The sequence below is a fragment of the Mixophyes fleayi genome, chromosome 2 (assembly GCF_038048845.1).
Source record: "Mixophyes fleayi isolate aMixFle1 chromosome 2, aMixFle1.hap1, whole genome shotgun sequence".
Taxonomy (NCBI): Eukaryota; Metazoa; Chordata; class Amphibia; order Anura; family Limnodynastidae; genus Mixophyes; species Mixophyes fleayi.
The window spans coordinates 67,184,485-67,211,274 of record NC_134403.1 but is presented as its reverse complement, the minus strand read 5'-3'; the positions used below and the strand labels follow the sequence as shown (position 1 = coordinate 67,211,274).

General features: G+C 42.3%; 1 protein-coding gene across 2 annotated transcripts; it reads right to left on the bottom strand.

Moving 5' to 3' along the window:
* Window positions 1-8,559: 8,559 nt before the first annotated feature.
* Window positions 8,560-11,426, bottom strand: SLC61A1 (solute carrier family 61 member 1). Of its 2 annotated transcripts, none has more exons than XM_075199167.1 (2): window positions 11,344-11,426; window positions 8,560-10,310 (listed from the first exon to the last, which is right to left on the bottom strand). In XM_075199167.1, exon 2 carries the CDS (start codon window positions 10,272-10,274, stop codon window positions 8,916-8,918), a length of 1,359 nt encoding a protein of 452 aa, XP_075055268.1. In that variant the 5' UTR covers window positions 10,275-10,310; window positions 11,344-11,426; the 3' UTR covers window positions 8,560-8,915. The 2 variants fall into 2 exon arrangements, with proteins under 2 accessions (XP_075055268.1, XP_075055267.1); XM_075199166.1 differs by having other exon boundaries at window positions 11,308-11,403.
* Window positions 11,427-26,790: the final 15,364 nt, after the last annotated feature.

Here is a 26,790-nt window from a genome sequence, read left to right as displayed (position 1 = left end):
GTATCGATAGGTTTGCAATAGAATTAGGTTAATCATTACGGACATATTGCCTTGTAAAAGGGCGATTGTAGTTAAATTGATGTGCTGCAGAAAAAGACTAATGACTCGTCATAGTATGAGGACTGTGTCAGAGACAAGGGACTTCGTGAGAACATGATGGATAAGAATAGGAGTGTAAGTATTATGGCCCAGTGATCACCTGCTACATGGCTGAGGGTGATTTAGCTTAGACATCTTTGTCACTGAGCCTAATGGGTGCAAGATGAAGTTCCAAGACCCTGCTTCTGAGAGGGATTACAGACATATAAATCAAGGTGTAAACAAAACAAACAAACCTTTGTTCTGAGTTCTCTAATTGTCAGAGGGTATCCTAGCGGATACTGAGATAGTCACTGGCTAAATAAATATGAGCAAATCTACAAAAAAGTCTGAATACAGATAGAATAATTATGTTATTGCATTCAACATCTAATGTTTTGCTGCATTAAGAACGGACTTTTATTTAGAAAATACTACATAAACACCTATTTATAAATTGGATTTCCAACTTTTCAATAGTGACTGAAGCGAAGTAGCTTTTAGTTTAACAATTACCCCCCCTAACAATTTCTCACTGATAAGTACTTAGCAAAAGGTACAAAACAGTGATGATCACACAGCAGGTATGGTATTCCTAGAAATGGCAAAAGTAAAATAAATAAACCAGCTCTTTCTCAGATATTAATTTCTTGATGATCAGCACCATGACAACTCCCAGCAGAATGTAGACACTTCTACGTCAGAGCACAAAAATGAATATTTGGTTTTTGGTGAAATATAAATCCATTCCCAGTTACTAACCTGGAGTCCAGTTAATCCCACCAAATCTTGCATGTCTGTTATTGCTGAGCTCACATCTGCATGTTCCCACTGACAGGAGTCCCGTGATGTTTGAAACATTCTCCATACTGTTGACACAGTCTTTTATCACTCAGGCAGCGTGTTGTCCACAGACAAGAAGTTGCCAGCGGGAGCATGCAGGACTGAGCTGAGCAGTGGCAGATATTTTTCTCCCAAAATGGAATTTTCAGTTTTAGGTGACTGTCCTTTAAACAGCAATTATTCTTCACGAGATCTTCATGGTTTTTATAGTGCTCATTTCCTTGTTAACAAATCTTGTGTGTTTATCTTCAATGGGCAAAACAAGCTGCTGGAAAAACAAACATACAGCCCTTCACAAAAACAGGCAGACACTTTCCAGGATATGAAACTCAAACATGCAATATTTTGCCTTGCTTAACACCTTCAGTGCCTTTAAAGTCTAGAAGTGTACGTAACGTAGATCCGTAGGGATAACCATAGGGCCTCACACACATGTAAACAATGCTGTGAATAGAAGTATTTTGCACTAACACTGCAGTCTAGACACTACTGGATGACTGACAGATTACAACATATACTAGTGCATGTGTTTTGTTAGTTACACTCAACCAATGCAGTTAACTTAGTTGGTAAAATCACATTATTATCAAGCTTCTCCTGACTCTATGGGGGAAATTCAATTTGGCGCGAGGTGTCTCCAGAACATCACCATCAACATTTAATTATATAGTGCCAGCAAATTCCGCAGCGTTTTACAATTAAGAGCAAACACTAATAAAACAATACTGGGTAATTCATACAGAGAGGTAAGAGGGCCCTGCTCGCAAGCTTACAATCTCAGAGACACCTCGCGCCGATGTTACGGCTGGAATTTCCGCTCATTTTTCCTTGCACTTCTATGGTGATTCCTACCATAATTGTCGGCGATGTGCTCAGCACAATGTCTGCGCACAGCAATTGAATCTCCACCTATATGACTTATTTGGTATGTTTACTAAGGCCTTTAACAAGTATAAGGAGATCCCTGTTAACTCATAGCATGTCTTAAGATTGAGAAATGTGTTTCTTTTATGGATTTTGTCCCTGTGAATATGTAGGCACTAGTTAGTTATTAATAATACAACCAACCGCTTATGTAGAGAACTCTCTACTATATTATAGTCTGTTTTCTGATCATCTTAAACCTGCTTTTATGGCTCATGGCTGTTTAGATAAGCTTTTGAACCAGACTGGTAGAGATCTTCATCTATAGCAGCTGACTTTCCTGTAGAACTGTTATGTTCAGAGGTACTAAAATGCCCCCAGGACTTACCTCTATAGTAGTAGAAGCTGATCAGAACTAACCATATCGCCAGGTACATTGTAACCGAAATACTAGAGGCAGATACCAGAGACAGTCCAAAGGTCGTGGGTCAGATGCCAGCAGGATAGCCAGGCGGCAGGCAAAAGGTCAGGACAAGTAGCAAACACATGTAATCCAGAAATAGGTCAAATCCCGAGGTCAAGGGGCACAGGAGTTCAATCAGGATCCAAAGTCAAGCCAAAGGGTCACATCAGGAAATCAAGTTCAAGGTAGCAGGAGATTCACAGGAACAGGGGAGCTGGTCTGCAGTTTGTGCAGGCACAAAACGCTATAACGGCAGGGAGGCTAAGCCCTCCCTTCCTTAAATACTGTGAGGACCTAATGAGAACTGAAGGGCACAGCCCACCTAATCAGCCACAGGAAGCTGTAATTACTAAACGATTCAGTGCACATGCGCCCGGCTGTCAGAATTGCCGGGCGCAGCAGAGATCTACCAAGCATCCCAGCTCTATCTGGAAACAGCCAAGACGAGGGGGAGTAAATTACGTCCTGGCTGACAGAGCAACAGCCGGGATGCACTTGAAAGGAGGAAGCCGCCGGGGCAGCTCGTAACACCTGCTACTTATTGTGGTATTCAATCATTATAAACCAAAAACCATTAAGCTGTGAAATTTTAGTTCATCAATTTGAGAAACGATTATACTATGGGAGCTCATCCTAATAGATCAAGCTATAATCCAGTTTGATCTGTAATGATGTAAACCCACATTAAATTATGAGTATCACTTTTATGTCTGATTTTATAGTTCAATCTGGAAATGCAGACAGACCTGTCCTGCACTGTGAAAATTCATCCCGACTGCTCCTTGTGTTGATTCTTAACACTGCCCAAACATGTAACCAGAAAATCAAGTTTGTGTGTCTGAAACTGGAAGGTGCAGGTTTAGTGCTCCCTTATTTCTTATCATACGGTGCCCCTGGATTAGTACCTTAAAAATGAGTAGGTTCCCGGTGTCAAACAGGGACACCTCCGCTTTTTGCACTGGCAGCAACTGTCCACACACTCTCTGCCCCACTCAACAATGGGGCAGGAGATAAAGTATTTGGGGCATGAAGTTGGTGAGGCATTTGTCCCATAGCACTTTCTACCTCTGTCTGTGAAGTAGAGAGTGCTGCACAAGCCTACTAGTCATCTTGTCTCACGATCAGAAGCAGGGAAGTAGACGTGCATGCCAATCATTGTGCGAGTGATCACAACCCCAACCTGCCAATGAGGACAAGGCGGGTAGTGGAGAACCATGTGAGAGGTGAAGGAGACATAAATGATGAAGGTACAGAATAGGCAAAAGGCGTAAAAAAAAAAATACAATTTAAGTACAGGCTAACCATGCATTTGAATAGGAAATAATTTTACGACAAGAAGAGAATAAACATATCCAGCCTGAAAGATTTTAGACAGAAATTGCTATTCTTGACTACAAAAGAAAAAAAATAGTAAAAAAATTAAGTGGCAACAAAATGCGTTTAGTACAACAGCATTCCGTAATCTCTGGAAAAGGATCATTTTGATGATCAGTAGTCTGATAATTCCCGGCAGAATGTACACTTCTACTTCAGAGACTGAAACGGAATATTTTGTTTTGGGTGAAATATGATAAACCCATTCCCAAATGATTACCTACCTGGATTTCAACGGATTCCCCGACATCTTGTGTGCGCCACTGCTGACCTCACATCTGCACGCTCCCACAGAGGAGTCCTGTGATGTATGCCACATTCTGCTTCGATCATTCTGACCCAGTCTTATTATTCTGCCACGGACAATAAGCTGCCAGTATTTAACTTCAGCAGAACACAAAACTTAATTTAAAGATGAATAGTGTGACGAGAGCTGATAATAAAGGTTAAGCCCATCTGGGTTTTACGCTCGTTGGGAAGAATATCGGTGGCGCTTCCCCTAAGTTTCTTAAATGTAGCCATGTGGTGAGACAACATATTTTGTAATTAATAGACACATATTCCTTGAAAGGTTAAGATGGCTGGCAAGCATGCACTGAAAATACCAGTGAGCCTAGAAGAACACAACTTTTACACTATTTAAATCCAGGAGGTGACCAACCCTTAACTCTATCTTGTTATTACACCCCTCTGTTCCTCAAGGTCGCTCATTGTGTGTTTACACCTATCTTCAGACTTATGGGCACCATCATCATCAGGGAATCTAGGAGAATGAGGGACAGAGATTTGGTCCCTAACCTCCCCCTGGCAGACAAACCCCACCAACCGGAGCAGTCAATAAGATTAGCTTCCACTTGTACACAGAACTCACCAACATGGGAACAGAAGCTAGGAAAAGTAACAAGGAAACACATTCACATCCAGAACTCTGCTGGTCTTGTATCGATTAAAAGAGATGACAGTTCTTGATTGCTTCCATGCCAACAGTAGGAGTATGAGAAGCCTTTATCCACCAGACTAGAAATTTCTGGTAATTAGTACAGGTAGAGAGCCGTATTAAATTAAACTGCAGTGTCAAGTAGAGACGTAGTTCCATTCAACAAAATAAGGCAGCAACTAAATTATTGGACCATGACATAAATCCAATGGTAGGGGACCACCGTACTAAACCAGTATACTATACACTACTTAAGCATCTACATGAAGATATTGTTCAATTCCAGGGAAACCTAACTTCAAATTCATATCACAGATGTCCATGGATATCAATATCACTTGTTCACTGAGCAAACTTGCTCTTATATAGGAAATTTACACAACTTATCTACACTAATGTGTATGTATATATATATATATATATATATATATATATATATATATATATCTATATCTATATCTATATCTATATCTATATCTATATCTATATCTATATCTATATCTATCTATCTCCATCCTTCTAATATGGGATAACTACTAGGAAGAAACTCAATCTTGGATAATAGAAAATCTCTCGTCATTCACCTAATCCTTTTGAAACCGGTTCATTAGTGATGGTGTTTGAATAATGTCAGAAATAAGAAGATTTGGATTTAAATAATTAACAAGAAACATATTTAGGAGGTACTGAATCTGTTCCATTCACAAAACACTTCCAAGATTAAAAAACAAACACCTCACCCCTTTCTCTAACAAAAACAATGTTTACTAAGTGGGCATTTGGGGTATATGTCTACCACTCTGTGGGCTTGCGTGGTGTATCCCTCAGATAGGTACTGCATCCAAACAAGGCATTTGTTAATGTATCCATGCCACAATCAGATCCCTTACTGCAATAGGTCTGTTATTTCCTAGATCAATATGCCATCTTTATTTATTGATTTGTGTGTCACACAGGTATAAAGAAAAGCATGCAAGATGCAGATGCACTTAAACACGATTTACTCCAAACAAGAGTCTCTGTATCCATCAATTGGTTGAAAGAAGGCCTCTCACCATTGGGGCATAGGCTATTTAACTATATAAACACAGCCTGCTATTGAATGTATAGAGAACAAATTCCCATCCATTCATCTGCAAAAGAATCCAACTAGATGGTTGGCATGCTATTCGCTCTGCTGAGTAGAGTTCAACCTCTCCATTGTCACCGTCCCCTGTAAATCAGCACATTCCACCACTGAGAAGCACTGGTGTGGAGAGGTTGGGGGACCTGGATAGAGAGACAGCATGTTGGACAAGGAGTAGATTTGACACAGTTTTTAATGAGCACTCTCCCAGGAGGCAGGTGGGCATTTTGTATACAAATGTCAGACAGATGGTCTCACATTTTAGAATACTCTGGTAGAAAGATTAGTTTATAGTGGAATCAATGATTGCAAGGCATCCTGGACCTGGTCCTGTGGCTACAAAATAATCTCTAAATCACCACCCATCCAAAATATTAATGTATGCAACAAAAAGTAGTGCCGTGCTGTTGTTTGGTCTTAACAAAAAAACAAGTCTACAATACCTGAGGTATTTCCCTATTAATTAAGGAAAACTGGTAATTATGAGATCATACTTTACTACACAATTCCAAATTGTATGAGGAAGACTTGCAAGTTAGACTAGGCAATGTGCAATACCAAGTAGTACAAATACCCAACCAAAGACTCTACATTAGCAAACTGTCAGGATAGAATCTAGGTTATGTTCATGGAGTATATATATATTACTGCACAAAATACCAAGAGGTAGTGGGACAAAACATTATTACAGTGTTTCTTACCTTTAAAGCTTTCCTGAACAAGCGATGGTGGAGGCTTTGATACTTTACATAAACGAGCCTTCGCAACTCGATGTACAAATTCACATGACACCATGTTTGTACCAGCTGCTGCTAAAGGCTACATCCAGATGGATATTATTTCTTTGGACATTTTATTTATCTTTACAAAACAGCCATAGACATATTATTTCATCAAGCTGCACACAGGAGCATGGAAGACAAGGCTGTCCTTGTTTTTAATGTCTGTACAATATATTTGTTTTTTTACATTAAAGAAAGATACATATTTATCTGGGCATAGTTTGCTACAATAAGAATTACATTAGCTGGCATGAAAATAGTTAAAGTGTACCAGCCTTGTCATTTTAAAAATCTAATTAGCATCATGCTATGAGTAAAGCCTAATTATAATGTATAAACAGACACCAAACCATTCCTGAAAAACAACAACTATAGAACTGGGTCCCCCTTCCTCTATACAAGAAATACACGGATCGTTTTGATGAGCACATTAGCTAGAGGTAGTTCTATTCACGTCCACTTCAGAACTGGGAACATTTACTCAACTAAGAGATTAAGACTGGTCACTAAAAGGTGGTCTGACCTTAGTCAAATGTAAGTTAAAAACCTATGTGCCAGCTCAGGTGATCATGTTGTGAGATTACGTATGGTTTTACCCCTAACGAATAGTTAAAAAACACTTTTTTTTCTATCTCCTTGGTAAACATAGGACACACTATATGAAAAGGGCCATATATCAAAAAGGTGACACGTTCTCTTTAAAAAAGGAAAACTAAACCGTATCAATGACCCTTCTATTAACATTCATTTGCAGTGCAGAAACATGTTGAGTCTAAGGCTGGGTACCCACTACAGGAAAATTCTAACGAAGCAATATTTTTAGCAATTTTACAAGAGACTAAAAAAAAGAAGAAAAAAGTCCCAATCAGCGTGCCGATTTCTGTGTACACACAAGTTTTACACGATTTGCCTTCAGATTTGTGCTCTTCATCTGTCATTACCATCGGCTGAAAAGATCCTGACTCCTTACCCCATAGAGATTTATGGACACTGCGGTCTTGAGTGCAGACACACTGCAGAATAGGAACGGCATCCTTCAATCATTGAACGAGATTTTTAGTTCAGTTTAAAATCTCGTTCAGTGATACGATGGACTTTGAAACGATAATCGCTCGTTGTTGCAGGGTACACACTACTGTGGTATCGGTCATTTATCTTTTGCTTGGCCCGATAATTGGCTGAAAACACTATAGTGTGTACCCAAACAAAAGCCCTTAAGGATGCTGGGATAAGGTGTTAACAGTCAACAAATATTTCAATACATTCTTTCAGACTATCAAAAGGGGTTTCTAACCTTTTAACTTTACTGCTACCCCCTTTACTGGTAAAATGTGTATTTATGTACAATATCTTCTTACATAAGCTTGAAGGCTGATAGAAACCACGTTGAACTGGCAACTCTTATGACTATATGGAATGTATGTGGCATTTTAAGACAAAATTATTTTCAAGGTGGTACTAAGCCTAAATGTTCACATTGTCTACCTTTACATTTAAATAGGTTGCCCATTTTTTGACAAGCCTTACTGATTCTTGCACCATACATATATGAAATGGGTAACTCCACATTACCTAGAATAAGAGAGCCAGTTTACTAGGATTTGTGCTTGTTTTGCCTGCTGTGAAGGAGCATACCGTAAACCAACTATAGCGCTTCAAGAGAGCTTTATTAAAAAAGGTATGTACGGACTTAGCCCTGCAGAGTTCAGAAACAGCTCTCCAATTCACATTACAAGAGTTCCAAACGGGACCCTTATATCTAGTATATGTTTGGGACAGAATTTATTAAGTAGTCCATGTCCAAAATACACCATACAATTAACCATGGCTACTTATTTTGCATTAAAAAAACGAAATTTTGTTTTAACCCCATATTTGTTTTCCTTATGAAGTTTATCTTTGACAATATAAGAGTTTACATAAAAACTAGGACACAATGAGATCCTGTTATCAAAAACGCTTCAATTTAACAGTGTTGCACACCTGTAGAATATCTATCTTTATAGAATGATATGGAACTCTGCAATGAAATTTTGTTACGGTGCCACACAGTATAGGCATTAAACACATACACAAGAATGACAGCTGCTGATACATTATAAGTGCTCTTAGCACAGGTTTTTAATATCTTGTAACAAATGTTAGCGACTCTGCTGCAGTCGCTATTTAGTACCCATTCCACTAACCAAATTTCTTGCTTACAGAGGCTAAAAATGTTCACCACTGCTTTTGGGCTGGAAATGAGAGTGCATATAAACCGACAAGACATGCTTCCATTTGGAATGGTAAAAATTATAGAGTACTGGTCATCATATATCATAAGTTCATAAAGAGATAAACTCTCAGTCTCAACCCAATTAATCCTCTGTTCATTGGTTTATAATATAAGCACCCGTCTCAACTTTGGTTGTGTCAGTCATCGCAGCATCTACCTAAATAGTAGTATATTTATAGTTCAGAACCGCTGGGCTCAATTTCTGAACTTGGTATCCGTAGATCAGGGTCATTCCTTACCAATGAGAAGAGGCTGACCACACTGAGAAGTGCAAGCAGCATTGTGACAGCGCACAAACTGAACATGTTCCTAGTACCACTAAGGTAGTCACTGTCATGGAGAACAAGAAGACCTAGTCCAGCAAGAAGGTTCAGGGGCACTCTGAACCAATTCAACACCCCTGTTTGTTCTTTTTCTGGGATTAGTCTATGCCTTAAAAAATTCATAGATGGGAAGTACAGGCCACAAGCCAGTTCAATGAGAAGGAATGCGAGAAATGACTCGGTTGGACGCTCCTGTCCTGGCCCGGTGGAGAAAGTTAACATGAAGAGGGAAAAGAAAACCATGAGTACCGACAGGCACAGTATGTGCATGGGCTGCAAATGATATTTCTTTGAAGTAGCAAGACGGTAGAGTGATGAACCTGCCGCACTGGCTGCCATAAAGCTGGAGAAGGCAATACCAAGAGGTGTATTGTGAGGATCCAGTACTGGAGTCCAGAGGAAGATAAATATAAAAACAACACTCTCAAATAATGCTTGTATGGCGCCTAAGAGTAATACTCGGCGGTCCCTCAGAAGGCATCTTAGTCCATCACCACAACTCCGAGTAATGCTGCTGCTCTGTCCATGGCTCTCATCCCACTCCCAGATCATAAGAGCTACAGACAGACCTAGCAGTGGCACTGCTAGCACAGAGGGTGAAGCAGGCCCCAGCCCCAGCCACTCTGCACATACATTTGCAGTTACTCCTGCTACAATAGCAATGCCACCATTCCAGGAAGCAACTTGCGAGAAGGTGTCAGGGAGCCATTCTGTGGGGAAATCATGATGTTCGGAATGTTCATGAGCATACCACGATTCAAATGAAGCAAACAAAAGGGAAGTTGAGAATCCTCCAAGCACACGCCCAGTCAGAAGAACAAAGTAGTCCTGAGACAGTTTGCACAGGTAGCATCCAGCTAGAAGAAGGCAGAACAGTATGCACGATTTCCTGCGACCTAGTCGTCCTGTCAGGGGAGCACTCACCAAACCCGACAACACACTGGCCCCAAAGCCACATACATAAATGATTGCAATCTGCCCCTCCAGGAAGTGGTAATGCTGGTACAGTTTGTACAGGTAGGGTCCTTGTAACCAGTCTGCAGCCAGCGCAGGAAAATAAGCTCTGAAGAAGTCATGTTGAAAACGTCTGAAAGCAGGGTTGCCTACCGCACCGTTGGTGGATGGAGATTTAGAATGGCAAGCAGAAAACTCCAATACTGCCCATAAAGCCAGAAGCCCAACGAGAACCAAATATGCAGTGACCAACATAATGTATCATCGAAATGGCATTCTGAGAGGTGAGAGCTGTAATGACAAAGAAAACTACTAAATATCTATAAAAACACAATTAAATGTCATGCACTAGAATGGCCATGCATATTTAAGGACAAGTTAAGACTCACTTGCCAAACACATGCATGAATGTCATTCTTTTGAAAATGGTGATTTTTTTTTTATAAATATCAAAAATAATCTCTTTGCAAACTAGGATCTTACATACTGTTCACTCTGAAAGAGGACAGTACTGTACTATACATCTTGAGAGTAAAGTAAACTCCATGTCATAATTGTACATTTTAAAAACACTAAGTAAACAAACAAGATAGGTTACACAATCTGCAATAGTACAATTGACCACTCACAACCACCCACTTCCAAATCTAAGTGGATGGGAGTCATTTATTAAAAAAGGGCAAATATGCAGTTACACATAGTAAACAATCATAGTTGATTAATCAAGAGTAAATTAAATACATTGGCGATTATGATTGGTTATTGCAAATTTGCAGTTTGTGGGTAAATACAGTCTAGTAGTTTGAGATGGACTTCAGTAGAAACATGGCAGCATCCAGTGACAGCAGAGCTGTGACATGGTAACAAATCAACTGACCAACATAACAAATTAGGGTGGTAGTGATTACACTTGGAAACCCAAAACCAGCACCTTATGATTTGGATCACTTACTTTGCCAATGTCCTACACTCAGCACTGACAAGATTATAATATTTTAATAAACAGGGGAAGTAGTGTCATGAAATAATCTGTGTAAAGACATTCGCACCGCATACGAAGATACATAACTCAAACCTACCCCTAGCCTAACACAACTTCTCCACAGAAATATGTAATGATTCTACACTGAAGTCATATTTCTGGCTTTCAATAACACAACCCGTCGTGTGGTCACATCACAGAGCTCTGCTCCCTCTTACTGTCTGGATACATCAGACATACACTATACACGTGTCTCCTGGTTATAGTACATACGATGATAATGGTGCAGTATATAGTGTGACCCACCTGCTGGGACCACCTGGGAACAACATAAGGACTCACCTACTAGTTCCTCCTTCCTCCCTCCGCCGCACTCCTCTCCTCACTTCCGCTTCCGGGAGGGTCACGTGTCCTCATGCTGCGTGTGTGAGAGAGTGAGGTGGGAGGGTCACATGTCCTCATGCTGTGTGTGTGAGAGAGTGAGGTGGGAGGGTGTGTCTGTGTCTGTGTCTGTCAGGTGTCCTCATGATGTGTCACACAGCCTGTGTGGGTGAGGTGAGACCTGCACATTCATTATTGGTTATTGCAAACGATATGACTTTAATTCCCAAACCTGCCAGTCTCATGTGTCATAATAATAGAAGAAAAATAATGCAATTAAATGTACAAAACAGCCCAAGCGCTGTGGTCATTAATTACTATGTAAATACGCAGTGGGGATTAAGAATGGACATAAACTAAACAGTGGACCCGAGGCATGAAAACGGTGTAATTTACACTCATAAAAGCAGCATGTAAAAATAATCTACAAAGAAAATAGATAGGAAAGCAGTGTAAAGATCAAATAATCACCAATGCAGATAAATACAATGAAATGAATTGATTAATAAACCTTAAACATTTGTAAAATAATATTCAATATTCTGAATAATGTTCAATCAATGACATAAACTGTACCGAAAATAATATATTTACACCCATATGCAAGCAGGCCAGCACCAGTAGCATATGCCTCTAGCTGATGGACACATGTTACAGACACTTATATCTCGCTCACTCCCATGTTCTTATTCATTTGTTTCATGTGCAAAAAACACATGAGGATAAATTTATCTGGCTGCGGGTTTGAAAAAGTGGAGATGTTGTCTATAGCATCCAATCAGATTCTAGCTGTCATTTATTCAGTACATTCTACAAAATGACAGCTAGAATCTGAATGGTTGCTATAGCCAACATCTCCACTTTTTTTAAACCCACAATTTGTTAAAATTACCCCTTGTCTCATAGGCATCAATAAAACTTTAAAAAACCTATATAACAGGCATGTATGCGTCTTTTTCCCAATCTGCACATGTTTGCAATTGCGTGATCACCCCTCTTTACTGTGCTTGGCCTTAGAACCCCACCCCGCCTCTCCATGCACAGGCCGGCATAAGTGTCAGAATCATACAAATCTACATGGGAGAATATGTGTGCGCCCACTTTCTGGGCACAGAGATTTCACACATCTTACAATGCGCAAACTGCATCAACCCCAATGTGTCTTCCAGATATCAGGTGAAACCACCTAAACATCTGTGCAAATTTATACTGTGGGTTCAGCGTGTTTCCATGTTTTTATTCATTTGTTTTATGTGCAAGACTTGGGGGTAAATGTATTAATCTGCATTTTCAGCAACTCGTTGATATTTGACAACTTTGACAGCTAAATTTAGAACGGCAAGTTTTGCCCTTAAATTCATTGCTGTTTTAAATTTAGCTGTTAAAGTCGCAGAATATCGGTGAGTTGCAGAAATTGCAAATTAATACATTTACCCCCTAGTCTTTAAGAAAGTTTGACTAACTCAAATGAAATGTGTCAGGAATTTTAAAGGATTTCCCGTGTACTGGATTTGTGTTTGGTCCCTTGAAGATACCAAATGGATCAATAACTATTTTGCTTTAATTTTTTATGGTTGTCACCAAGTGGATACTTTACCCTCTAAATACACAGAGCGGATAATTTATCCTGTAAATACATTTGTGGAACTGTTCAACTTGAATGATTTTGACATTTGCGGTGAAGGAGCTGTGATCGACTGCTGTCACAGAGCACCCACACTGTGCATTCTACGTGAAATCAGCTAGAACCGTAATGTACATTTGAGACACTATTACCTTCATTATTGATTGACTTAGGAGGAATGTACCACTTTATCTGTTTGTATGTATAGTAATATGATCACTATTTGTTCCTAATGGGTATGATTTAAGTTTCTGTTTATATTATCAGGAGAATGGCCAATGATTCTGTTGCCTATTAATTGTTTTTAAGTGTTATTATTGTATTTTTATTATAGTTTTAGTTAATAAATAGATTTGTTACTTTAAGCTGTTACTGTTTATCTGATATCATTTGTATTTTGCCATGGGTTGTGTATATTTTTAGAACCTAAATTACTCTCCATTATCTACATTTTTATGCTTTTATTTTCTTCCTTTGGTTCAGTTTCATGTGCAAGAAACGTATTCAATAAAACTTAAAAAAGGTCTCTCTAATACTGTGCAAATTTATACCTGGGGTTCCACATTCTGCTACATGGCAGTTGAGAGAGCTACATCAGCGATATTCATGACAGCTTAGCTGTCAGAATAATATATGGGCAACTCTGATTCACCACTATCATCCTCCATATTGTGTCACTTTGATATTGTTTTGGCTGATTTCTATGCTGGAGCTATATACACTAAAATCACTATCACAGGTGGACTTCCAGACTCCTGATTCATCACAGTTTCACCTATAGCAGCCACCTTTCCCATAGAGATGAATATTCTCAGAGGTACTCGGATGCCCCCAGGACTTACACTCAGAGAAGTGAAAGCTTATATGGAAGGGATGGCTAGTGAGGAGTAGGAGGCTGGAGCCCAACTATAGGGGTCAGTGCAAAGAGTAACTGGAGTCAGGCTAAAAGGTTAAAGTTCTGAAGAAAACAAGAAGAGTCCAGTGTAATTACAAAGGGGCAAGTGATGCTGTAGAAGAATAATCATCTTTATTTTCTTGATGTTCGCACAAGACATGGGAAGATTTTGAAAGACTCTTATGTGTGATATAATTTGAATGTTGTTTTGGAACATATTGAATGCTATACAATTGTGTAATTTAAATATATTTAGTTTTAAACTGGGAGAGCGCTGCACAGTGTTCTTCATTTCTTGCTATATTTTACTTATTGTGTAGTGGCACATATAGATAACTTTAGCTACACTCATTTGAGCACCGAATCTCAGTAAATTCACATCACAGCAAGCAAGACTACTCCATGTACATAGCCAAAATGTCAAATGCAGATAGCAAGCATGAGTGGTTCATGAAACAAAGGCAAATGATAAGGTAACAGGTAATCAAGCAGCAGGATATCAGACTCAGAGCAGGCACAGCAATAGCAGGGCAAAAGCTGTATAACCGACACAGAGGTTAAGATCTCCATTCTTTTATACAATGGAGGACCAATCAGAAGGGGGAAAAAGTTACACCCCAAGAAGATTACAGGAGACTGCAGTCATGTGAATGCAGTCTCAATTGCACACCCCGGCTGCCTATCTAGGGGTTGAGGTGAAAGAATACAGAAGCATCCCAGCCGGGAAAGAAGTATGAACTGCTGCCTGAGCAGCACAGCGGCTCAGGTTAGATTTGGTTTAGCGCGGCGGCTCATAATATCCTGGTGTTCTGAATTCCTCTGCAGCAGTCCTCCCTCCTAGTTTGGGAAGTCCACACAGTTTGTGGGTACACTATAAGTGTACCCACAAACTGTGGTACCCTTATAGGTTTAGCCAGTGGGGAAAAGAAATTACTGAGATTGTACATCTCTGAACTTCAAACTGCTATAAATTCACTGACAGCCCAACACCAACGATTGCCCAACAAATCCGCTAGGGTGAGTGGGATCCTGTTGGTTTTGACTGGGATTGGCAGCACTCTTCCCAGAGGCGCGGAGTCTAACATAGCGGATTTTCACCAGGGAATCCCACAAGGTAATTTGGGTTTTGCAGCTTGAGTGGATGATGAAGGTAGAGGCAGTACACAAGGATAGATAACACGTGGAGGACTACATCAGTTAACATCAATCGATGGAGTAGGTAAAGGTGAATTACAACCTTGGAGATAAGGAGAGCGATTTTCTGCGGCAGCTACCACTACTGAGTGGAGCAGTTAATCGATGATCTGCTGCAGCGCTGTTGGAGATATGGAGAGCAATGGTCTGCGGCAGTTACCACAGAGATGTAGAGAGCGATGATCCACGGCAGTTACCACTAACGAGTGGAGCGGGTAAGCGGAGATCAGTGGCAGTACACAAAGAGGTAGAGAGCGATGATCCACGTTAGTTACCACTAACGAGTGGAGCAGAGGGCAAACACATCGAGGAGAAGGGAGTTGCTTCCAGGCCAGGAGACTGACGCGAACATCCAGCATTGAGAAATGAGGGGAGGAGCCTTATAAAGGAGTGCCCGAGGAGAGCAGCCAATGGAAGCAACGGACAGGTAGAACAGGTGAAACAGTCTGCGCAGGTGTGAGAGCCAGAGTGGGGAACGGAGGATCAGGGAGCAGGTAGGCGCTCTGGTCCCCGAGTGGCAGCCACTGGGAGACCGGCGTGTGACAGTACCTCCCCCTTTAAAGGTGGTCACCGAACACCTAGGACTAGGTTTCCTGGGGATTTTAGCATGGAACTTCTTTAGTAAAAGAGGTTCGTTGATATCAGACGCATGTACCCAAGAACGCTCCTCAGGGCCGAAGCCCTTCCAATCCTCAAGATATTTTATTCCGCCTTTGAAATACTTGGAGTCCAGGATCTGCTTGATCTCGAATTCCTCCGATTGTTGAAGTTCAGAATGGAAAGAAGAAGCAACGGGAGATGAAAAGCGATTAATGATGAGAGGCTTTAATAAAGAAACATGGAAGGCATTAGCAATCCGAAGATCCGAAGGAAGCTGGAATTTGAAGCAAACAGGAGTGATGACTCGAGAAATTTTATAGGGACCTATGTACCGAGGGGCAAATTTCATACAAGGCACCTTGAGACGGATATTCTTGGTAGATAGCCATACTCTGTCACCAACTTTCAGAGGAACAGCTCTGCGCTTTTTATTAGCAAACAATTTATAACTAGTAGATGATTTCTTCAAGGCCCTCTGAACTTGAGACCATGTGGAGAGGAAATCTTTGCGTTAGAAATTGACTGCAGGAACCTGAGTCGGCAGTAAAGCCAAGAATTCTGGAATACGAGTGTGCACTCCATAGATGATAGAAAACGGGGTTGCAGAGGTAGACTCATGAAAGGCATTATTGTGCACAAATTCAGCCCATGGTAGCATATCGACCCAATTGTCCTGGTTGGCTGAAGAGTAGATCCTGCGGAAAGTCTCCAGATCCTGATTGATCCTCTCCATCTGGCCATTGGTTTGAAGGATGATAAGAGGAGGAAAATTTCAGGCGAATGCCCAGAAGATGGCAGAGAGATCTCCAAAATTTAGATACAAATTGGACTCCGCAATCAGAGACAATTTTCGAAGGGCAGCCATGCAGGCGGAAAATCTCCTTCACGAAGTGCTGAGTCAATACTGCTGAGGAAGGTAGCCCGATCAAGGGGCCGAAGTGTGTCATTTTGGAGAATCGATCTACAATGACCCAGATGGTATTACATTTATTGCTAGCAGGTACATCCGTAATGAAGTCCATAGAGATATGGGTCCAAGGCTTGGTGGGTAACGGGAGAGGAAGTAGAAGACCCAACAGAGATTGACAGAGGGATTTGGGGTGTTGGGCACAAACAGCACACATAGCATATGAAGTCTTTTACCTCAGACTGGTACTTGGGCCACCAATATTGGCGAGAAATTAGTTTGAAGGTTTTCCGAGCCACCAGGTGTCCAGTAAAACATGAGGCATGAAACCAAATCAGGAGTGTGTTCCTTAAGTAGGGAGGAACAGAAGTTTTTCCAGGGGAGGAGTGGAGGGAGTAGACGGATTGACAGCATTGACACATTTGGGATCCAAAATGGGACGTTCGAAGAAATCCTCGGGTTCAGCGGTCTCAAAAGCTTGGGATAAGGTGTCAAATTTTTTATTCTTAGGACCAGGTTTAAAGGTGACATGAAGATTGAAGCGTGAGAAGAAGAGCGACCAAAGAGCTTGACGAGGATTTAAACATTGGGCAGACTGGAGATAAAGAAGATTTTTATGATCAGTGAAGACTGTGACAACATGTCGGACCCCTTCCAGGAGATAACGCAATTCAGTCAAAGCTAGTTTTATAGCTAGCATTTCATTGTCACCTATGGATTAATTCCTCTCAGCAGGTAGAAATTTGCGGGAATAAAAAGCACAAGGATGAAGCTTCTGTTGACTGGACCTTTGATAAAGGACGGCTCCTACTCCAATAGTAGAGGCATTGACTTCGAGAAAAAACAAGAGTGTCAAATCAGGCGGTTTCAGAACAGGAGCAGAAGAAAATGCTTTTTTGAGAAAAGAGAAAGCCTCGACTACCTCTGGTGACCAGTGCTGGGTTTCAGCTCCTTTTCGGGTGAGAGATACCACGATGGTAGAGTACCCCAAGATGAATCATCTGTAGTAATTGGCGAATCCAAGAAATCGCTGTATGGTCTTAAGGGTGTTGGGACAAGGCCATTCCAGGATTGGCCAAACTTTCTAAGGGTCCATCCGAAAATCTGAACCCGAAACATTATAACCGAGGAAGGGTAGTTCAGAGGCTTCAAAAGAGCATTTTTCAAGTTTACAATAACGGTGGTTCTTACGAAGTTGAGAGACAACCTCAGCAACAAGGAGGCGGTGAGACTGGAGATCCTTAGAAATTTTTTTAAATATCATCAAGGTACACAACCACAGAGGAGTACAGGAGGTCACGGAAGATTTCATTAACGTAACTCTGAAACACAGCGGGGGCATTACAGAGGCCGAAAGGCATGGTGGCATAGTGGTTAGCACTTCTACATCCCCGTGTTTGCATGGGTTTCCTCCGAGTGCTCCGGTCTCCTCCCACACTCCAAAAACATACTGGTAGGTTAATTGGCTGCTAACAAATTGATCCTAATCTATCTGTCTCTGTCTGTGTGTATGTGTGTTAGAGAATGTAGACTGTAAGCTCCAATGGGGCAGGGACTGATGTGAGTGAGTTCTCTGTGCAGTGCTGCGGAATTAGTGGCGCTATATAAATAACGTGATGATGATGATGACTAGATATTCGTGGTGACCATCTCGCGTGTTGAACGCTCTTTTCCACTCATCTTCAGCTCATATTCTGATGAGGTTGTATGCCCTCCAGAGGTCTAATTTGGAAAAAATTCTGGTTCCTTTAATGCGGTTGAATAATTCGGTTATCAGCGGAATGGGGTAGCGGTTTTTAATAGTCCTGGTGTTCAGACCTCTGCAGTCAATGCAAGGGCGCAGGGTTCCATCTTTTTTTTTCACAAAGAAAAAAACGGCTCCGGCTGGGGAAGTAGAAGGCCTAATGAATTCTCATTGCATATTCTCTTTGATATAATTCGCAGTAGCGTCTCTGGTAAAGAGAGGGATAGACTCAACCTCTAGGCGGTATTAAATCGATGGGACAATCCCAGTCTCTGTGAGGAGGCAGTCGCTCAGCATAGGTCTTATTGAAGACATGCGAAAAAGAGGAATACTGGGGAGGAAGATTGGAAGCGGAGGAGTCTGGTAAGGTATGAAGGGTCTTCAGAGGTTTGACCTGGGTAGGGCATCTTCCTGAACAGGCTCTGCCCCAAGCCAGAAATTGGGAGAAAGGCCAGTCCAAATGAGATGAGTGAAGGTGAAGTCAGAGTAGGCCTAAGATGAGAGGAGTAGTAGTTAATGGAAGAATTAGAAAGGAGATTTTTTTTCCCAATGCAATTTTTCAGAGGGACGGAAGGGAGAGCCAATTGTTTCACTAGCGATAGTGAATTGAAATTCTCAGCAGCACCGGAGTCTAGCAAGGCACAGGAACGAGCAGATCCAGAAGCGCATTGTAGGGTGATGGGAAAGTAGCACATCTGGCCAAAAGGAAAAATCTGGAGAGTGGTTCAATATCCCTAGCCAGACCTCTCCTGAGCAGGCTAAAGTTTGGCATTTTCCGACCGTTTAGGGTATAACTTTTGTAGATGTTTGGAATCCCTGCAATAGATACATAGTTTATTCTTTATCCTCCTCTCCCTTTCTTCGGGAGTTAGGCGTGAATGACCCAACTGCATGGGCTCATCAGAGGAGCCGGGAAGTTGGAAACGGAGCAAGCTGGACAGATGGGTGTCTTAGGGTTTCTTTCTCTGAAGACTTTTGCCGTAACCTGAGGTCTACCCTATAAGATAAAGAGATTAAAGTATCCACAGTAGCGGGCAATTCCTGGGAGGAGAGTGCATCCTTAACCTTGTCGGAGAGTCCTTGCCAGAAGGTAGCAACCAGGGCCTCGTCGTTCCACTGAAGATCAGAGACTAGGATCCGACATTCAATAACATATTGAGCCACTGAAAGTGACCCCTGGCACAACTGGATGATACTGGAGGCCTAGGAGGTGATCCGCCCTGATTAATCAAAGATCTTTCGGAACATTGTTATAAAGGTAGAGAAGTCATTCAATAGGTTATCGTTCCGCTCCCAGAGAGGAGAGGCCTAAGCTAACGCTTGCCCTGACAAGAGGGAGATGACATAAGCAACCTTGGATCTGGAGCTGAGAAAGTTCTGCGGAAGGAGCTTGAATTGAATTAAATATTGGTTCAGGAATCCCCTACAAGACTTGGGGTTCCCATCGAACTTGGAAAGGGTAGGTAAATGTAGAGCAGAGGAAGCAGAGGGTGCCTCGAGAACAACAGGATGGGCCGGAGCCTGAGCTGCAGCAGGAGGCAGAGGAGCCACTTGTACGGTGTCCAGGCGGGTAGCCAACGACTGCAAACATTGTAATAATTGAATTTGTACAGCATCTTGATGTTCCAGTCTACCAACAAGGTGTTGGAGTAGATCTTTAGCTGAGGGTTCTCTATTGGGATCTGTCATGGCTGGTTCTTACTGTCACGAATCCGCTAGGGTGAGTGGGATCATGTTGATTTTGACTGGGATTGGCAGCACTCCTCTCAGAGGCGCCGATTCTAACAGAGCAGAAGGTTTTCACCAGGGAATCCCGCACTAGGAATCTTCACACTGAGAAGTTCCCAGTGTGAAGTGATAGAGAACCTGCACAAGAGATGAGGATAGCTCCAGGTAACCACTAAGGAGTGGATGATGATGACAGTAGAGGCAGTACACAAGGATAGATAACACGTGGATGACTACATCAGTTGACATCAATTGATGGAGTAGGTGATGGAGTAGGTAAAGGTGAATTACAACCACACACTTAGAGATAAGGAGAGCGATGGTCTGCGGAAGCTACTGAGCGGAGATCAGCGATAGTTCACGGAGAGGTAGAGAGCGATGATCCACGGCAGTTACCACTATCAAGTGGAGCAGGTAAGCTGAGATCAGCTGCAGTACACAGAGAGGTAGAGAGCGATGATCCACGATAGTTGCCACTAACAAGTGGAGCAGGTAAGCTGAGATCAGCGGCAGTACACAAAGTGGTAGAGAGCGATGATCCACGGCAGTTACCACTAACGAGTGAAGCAGGTAAGCGGAGATCAGCGGCAATACACAGAGGTAGAGGGTAAACAGATCGAGCAGAAGGGAGCTGCTTCCAGGTCAGGAGACTGACATGAAGAGCCAGCATTGAGAAATGAGGGGAGGAGCCTTATAAAGGAGCGCTCAAGGAGAGCAGCCAATGGAAGCACTGGACAGGTAGAACAGGTGAAACGGTCTGCGCAGTCGCCGGCATGAGAGCCGGAGTGGGGAACGGAGGATCAGGGAGCAGGTAGGCGCGCCGGTCCCCGAATGGCGGGAGACCGGCGTGTGACACCCAAATGAAAAATATACCACAAACTTAGCACTTCGAGGATAGCTCATCCAACTTATATCAACAAAGGCGGCCAAAATTCTTCTCTGACTTCGTCAAGCTATTATGAGTGAGGTGATAAGACAGATTCCATACCGGTCCAAAAGCTTAGAATGAAGAGAACCCGGAATAAGTAGGTATCCATAAAAGATTCCAAAGGGCACTTTATGATTCCCAAAATATTTTGAACCAGTTCCACGCTTATTATTCTGACCTATATGACCTTCAGGCAGATAACCCCTCTCCCCTGAACTTCTTAGTGAAAAGATTAATAATTTCCTACTGAAAATCCCCGTCTTTCCCGGGCCCAATTAGCAACCCTCAATGCTGATGTCACTATTGAGGAACTTAAACTAGCGATCAAAGCACTTAAGAACTCCATAGTTTGTGGCAGGAAATTTGATAAGGCCACCACCAGAGCGGATATAGTGGTCATCCCCAAGGACGGCCTTGACCCCCTGTTAGGCCTGTAGCTGGAGCATATTTTGTTACTCGTTATATCTCAAAATTTTCACCAAAATGCTCGCTAACACGTTGTCCTCCATCAGTCTTAGTTCATACTGACCATGTGGGATTCATATCTGGCATACCCGCAAGGTTATAGATTTGAATCACGCAGCCAACAAGACCGTGAGCCCCGTTAACGTGTTGCCCTTTGATGCCAAGAAGGCTTTTGATGAAGTAGGGGCCAAGCATCACACTCTATGGGATATGGGCTTCTCCGACCCCTTCCTCAGAAGGGTCTCAACACTTTATTACAACCCTGTGGCGTCAATTCTTGCTAATGGCCGCTCTTCTTCTCTACACACCATGAATGGCATCAGATAGGGGTGCCTATTGTCTCCCCTTCTCTTTGCCTTAACGATGGAATACTTGGCAGCCACCATCCATAGTAATCCAAATGTCTCAGGTATCAAGATCAGCTTTCATAATTACACATTGACTCTATATGCTGATCACTATTGAACTAGGCACAGTCAGTGAACATGACCAATCTTGATCTTCAAAATGTATACAGATGAGACCGAAGCTTTCACCTTTAACATCCTCCAGTATCTCCTATATGTATTGAAATCTAACTTCCAATCTAGCTGGCAGTCACATAAATTGAAGTATCTAGGGATCCGTCTCGCCAAACATTGCGATCAATTGTTTGCAACTAATTTTCCTCTGTTAATTGACACTCTTAGAATATATCTTCACTCCTGGACTTCCCAACATATTTCTTAGATTAGTGGTGTCAGCATTCAAGATTTCCAAACTCTTCCAGAGTCCCTTCCAGCATTCTCAAAGACCTTCAGAGCAGTATCATGCGCTTTGTTTTGGTTTCTAGAAGAGCTCAAGTCCGCCTTAAGGTCCTTTGTAGACAGAGAATGGGCCTCCTATGCCTCCACAAGTGTTATCTGGCTGCACATCTCACGCAAGCAGTATTAGCCCACTCGCATAACCACATCAGGCTCTGGATGAACATTGAAGGTCACTTGCTCTACATTAATTTCCCCTACAGCCTTTATTGGCTGGACCCCAAACATTTCCCCAAGTCTTCTCACCTGCCCCCAACTCTGCAATTCTCATTAACAATTTGGGAGTTCATCTTTGGCAGAGTTCATTTACAAAATGCGAAATATCCACTTTGATAAAATCAGCTTTGTTCCCGTTGTGCGCCTTGATTTGTGCATGTAGGCCTAGCACAAAGGTTTGCTGAGGGAGATGATGGAATTTACAGAGGAGCAGAGGTGTGCCTAGGCTGAGGGGTGGAGTGAGGGTGCACCTAACAGTATTGAGCAGCACATCGATATACACCTAGTTATCCTAAGCAGTGCAGAAACAAGAACTCTGTTTGCAAAGTAAGACGCTTAAAGTGAAATAAAGAGGTGGAGAGTGCATTTTTAGTGACATTTCTTGCTATGCAGAGGAATCTGTAAAGAATTTTGCACTATGACTAGACAGAGATTGGGTTTCGTTCTATATTTTTAATGGTACACATTTTGACGCTTTGTGTTGCACTGTGACAGAGAAGCACCTTCCTAGGCGCACTCCGAACAATGTAATACTTTTTTTTGGGAAAAAAGCCTGAAAGGTTACATTTAATAAAAAGGGTAGTACCAAAGTGGTAGGAGGTTGGGTTTTGATGTGATGTTTACACTTTTACACAGTGTACTACTTGATATTTTTCCGCCACTCTGCACTACAAAGTACATTTCTATTTTGTGGAGGCATCTCTTGAGAGTAGTAAGTTGGTATGTACAATGATATGTGCTGGGCAGACTATCAAGGCAATTTAGAATTCTCTTCATAAATTAGGTCCAATGGAGGCAGCCATTTTGTCGCCTGAACCAATATTTATGAGTAATGTCAGAGGTTTCTAATGATTCCTATACTGCATTCTAGATGTCTCCTTGATGTCACTGCCAATAAATGTATTGATAACCTGGATTTTGATGAATATTTGTTGGAAATTGAACATGCAAAAGGTGTGATTTAGTGTTGAACGTAAAAAATTAGCTGTTAGTATTTGTGGCAATCATCATCATTAACTTGAAAATTGTAGGTGCAAAATTTACATATGCTTAGTTAATGGAACCCTAAATAAGACACATCTCAAAGGGACATGCATTACTTGTGTCTGCAGGCACCTACTGTGCTGCATGGCATTTGAACACCATCTGCAAGTGTTAGATACATACAGCTCAAAATACCTGCTACAAGACGCATATTTATTAGAGATGCTCGGTTTTCGGAAAACCGAGCCCACCCGAACATAGCCGATCCGAGTACCAAGCCGAGCTGGCTCGGTACTTTCGCACGTCCTCGGAACTGAAAATGAGGCAAAACGTCATTGTCGCGTTGTTGGATCTCGCAAGTTTTGGATTCTATAAATACCGCCCTCCACAGAGATCCTGCGCCATTTCACAGAGAGACACAGAAGGGGTACCAGGGTTGTTGGCAGTCTCCAGTGCAGTTGGGCAGCGTCATAGCTAGAACAGAAAGAGGAGGGGTGGCAGTGTTCTTTAAAGGCTCCAGTGACATGCTACAGAGTTATAGCTCACACAGAAACAGGAGAAGTGGCAGTTTTCAGTGCTGATAGAAAGTATAGGGCTGGCAGTGTTCTTCAAAGGCTCCAGTGATATTCTACTATGCCATAGCTCACCCACAAACATGAGAGGTGGCAGGGTTGAGTGCTGAAACAGAAATTCCAATAATAGGGCTGACAGTGTTGTTAAAAGTCTGCAGTGACATTCTACTGTGCCATAGCTCATACAGAAACAGGAGGGGTGGCAGTGTCCTTATCACTCTCCAGTCTCATTGTTCTTGTCACTCTCCAGTCTTCAATAACATTGTTCATGTCAATCTCCAGTCTTAGTGCCGTTGGTCACGCAGAAACGGGTAGCAGTGTTGTTGTCACTCTCCAGTCTTAGTCATGATGATACTAATCCCTCTACATCATGTGCTAAAGTCTATGTTCAAGTGCATAGTGGTTTTAAGTAAGGGTGTGCACCGGCCACTTTTGGTGTTTTGGGTTTTGGGTTCTGATTAGCTTGAGGTTTTGGGTTCTGATTTGTTTTGCCAAAACACCCCACGAAAGGTTTTGGTTCTGATTTTGGGTTTTGGGTTCTGATTTTTTTTTAAAAAAGCATAAAAAGTGCTAAAATCCATATTTCGTTTTTTTTTTTCACTCCTACACTATTATTAACCACAATAACATTCATTTCCACTAATTTCCAGTCTATTATGAACACCTCACACCTCACAATATTGTTTTTAGTCCAAAAGGTTGCACCGAGGTAGCTGGATGTCTAAGCAAAGCGAAACAAGTGGGCGGCACAAACACGTGGCCCATCGTAGGTGGCTGTGTAGGCTTGAATGGCTTTTTTGCTGCTCCTCCATCCTCTGCAGCATATAGAGGGTGGAGTTCAAGCACGTCACTACCTCTTGTTTTAGTTGATGGCAGGGCAGGTTCATGCTTTTTTGAAGTAGCAGGAACAGTGAACGTAGTTTAATATCTGATACTAATATTTCTGCACTGCAGGAACAGTGAACGTAGTTTAATATCTGATGCTATTATTTCTGCTCTGCAGGAACAGTGAACGTACTTTAATATCTGATACTAATATTTCTGCACTGCAGGAACAGTGAACGTAGTTTAATATCTGATACTAATATTTCTGGACTGCCTATTGAAGTTGAATCTCGACGGGATTTGGTACCGGGGACACAATACCTCCATCAACCGTCTAAATTCCACTGCCCAGTAGGCGGACTCTGGACGCACGTCTAACACCAACATAGCTTTTACGGCCGCAGTTATCCGCATTGCCATATGATGACTATATAGGAGTGGCACTGCAGTGGCAGACAGGATGGCAGTTTGAAAAACTAGGCCCCAAAGAGCACATAATGCCAAAAAAAGAGTTGCAAGATGGAATTGTCCTTGGGACCTCCCACCGAGCCGGATGTTGTTGAAATAGGACATGCACACTTTAACAAACCAATGATTTCAGCGACAGGACCTACAAAACTGTAGCTGAAATGATTGGTTTGTTTGGACTGTCACAAAACGAGCTGGCAAAGAAAAAAAAGAGGTGCAAGATGGAATTGTCCTTGGGGCCTCCCACCCACCCTTATGTTGTTGAAATAGGACATGCACACTTTAACAAACCAATCATTTCAGCGACAGGGCCTACCAAACTACTGTGGCTGAAACGATTGGTTTGTTTGGGCCCCCACACAAAGAAAGCTGTTCATCTCTCCCTGTACAAACTAAACTGGCTCTACTGAGGCAAGGTGTCGTCCTCATCCTCATCCTCTGATTCCTCGCCCCCTTCAGTGTGTACTTCCTCATCCTCACACATTATCAATTTGTCCCCGCTGGACTCCACAACCACAGGTCCCTCTGTAGTCTCTGGAGGGCAGTGCTGTTCTTGATTGAGGAATTGATAATTCATTTTTATGAACATCATTTTTTCAATGTTTTGCGGAAGCAACCTCCTTCGCCGCTCACTGACCAGGTTCCCCGCTGCACTAAAAACTCTTTCCGAGTACACACTGGAGGGGGGACAACTCAGGTAAAATATAGCCAGTTTGTACAGGGGCTTCCAAACTGCCTTTTTTTCCTGCCAGTAAGAATAAGGACTGTCTGACATGTCTACTTGGATGGTTTCAGCAAAGTAATCCTCCACCATTTTTTCAATTGTGACAGCATCCAATGCAGCGACAGTAGACATGTCTGCAATGGTTGGCAAGTCCTTCAGTCCGGACCAGATGTTCTCAGCATCCCCGCCAGCGGGTCTTTTAGGAAAACTGAGCTTTTTCCTCGCAGCCACAGGTGTTGAAGAAAATGGAGGAGCTGTTGGCATGTCACGGTCCTCTTCAGAGGACAATCTCCTTGTCACGGGCACTAGGAGTTGCTTACCCGAGTTTCACCAGATGGAACTCTGCTAGAGAGGCGGGGTTATGGCACGCACCTCAAAGCAGACAGGTGAATGGTTGGAGCGACACAACAGCAGGAGAGTAGAGATAGTCTGAGGAAGTCAGCGACTTGCAGCTATGGTTAGAGGAAAGTCAGCGACTTGGAGCAGTAAACTGGAGGCTGAAGATAATGTAGACACGAGGAGTGGACGTGGATAAGTGATGGTAGGTAGAGGAGGAGTCAGTGGTCTGCGTACAGCAAGTTGTACCACTGTAGTGATGGGAAGACTTGTCCAGGTGCGGGTAGGTAGCAGGGAAGTCAGTGGTCTGCGTTCAGCAAGTTGTACCACTGCTGTGAGAAGGAATGAGGACTTGTCCAGGTGCAGGAGAGTGAAGTTGATAGGCAAACTGTGGC

Excerpts from the sequence above, each read along its gene's own strand:
- SLC61A1 (XM_075199167.1), bottom strand. The coding sequence starts at position 10,274 with ATGTTGGTCACTGCATATTTGGTTCTCGTTGGGCTTCTGGCTTTATGG.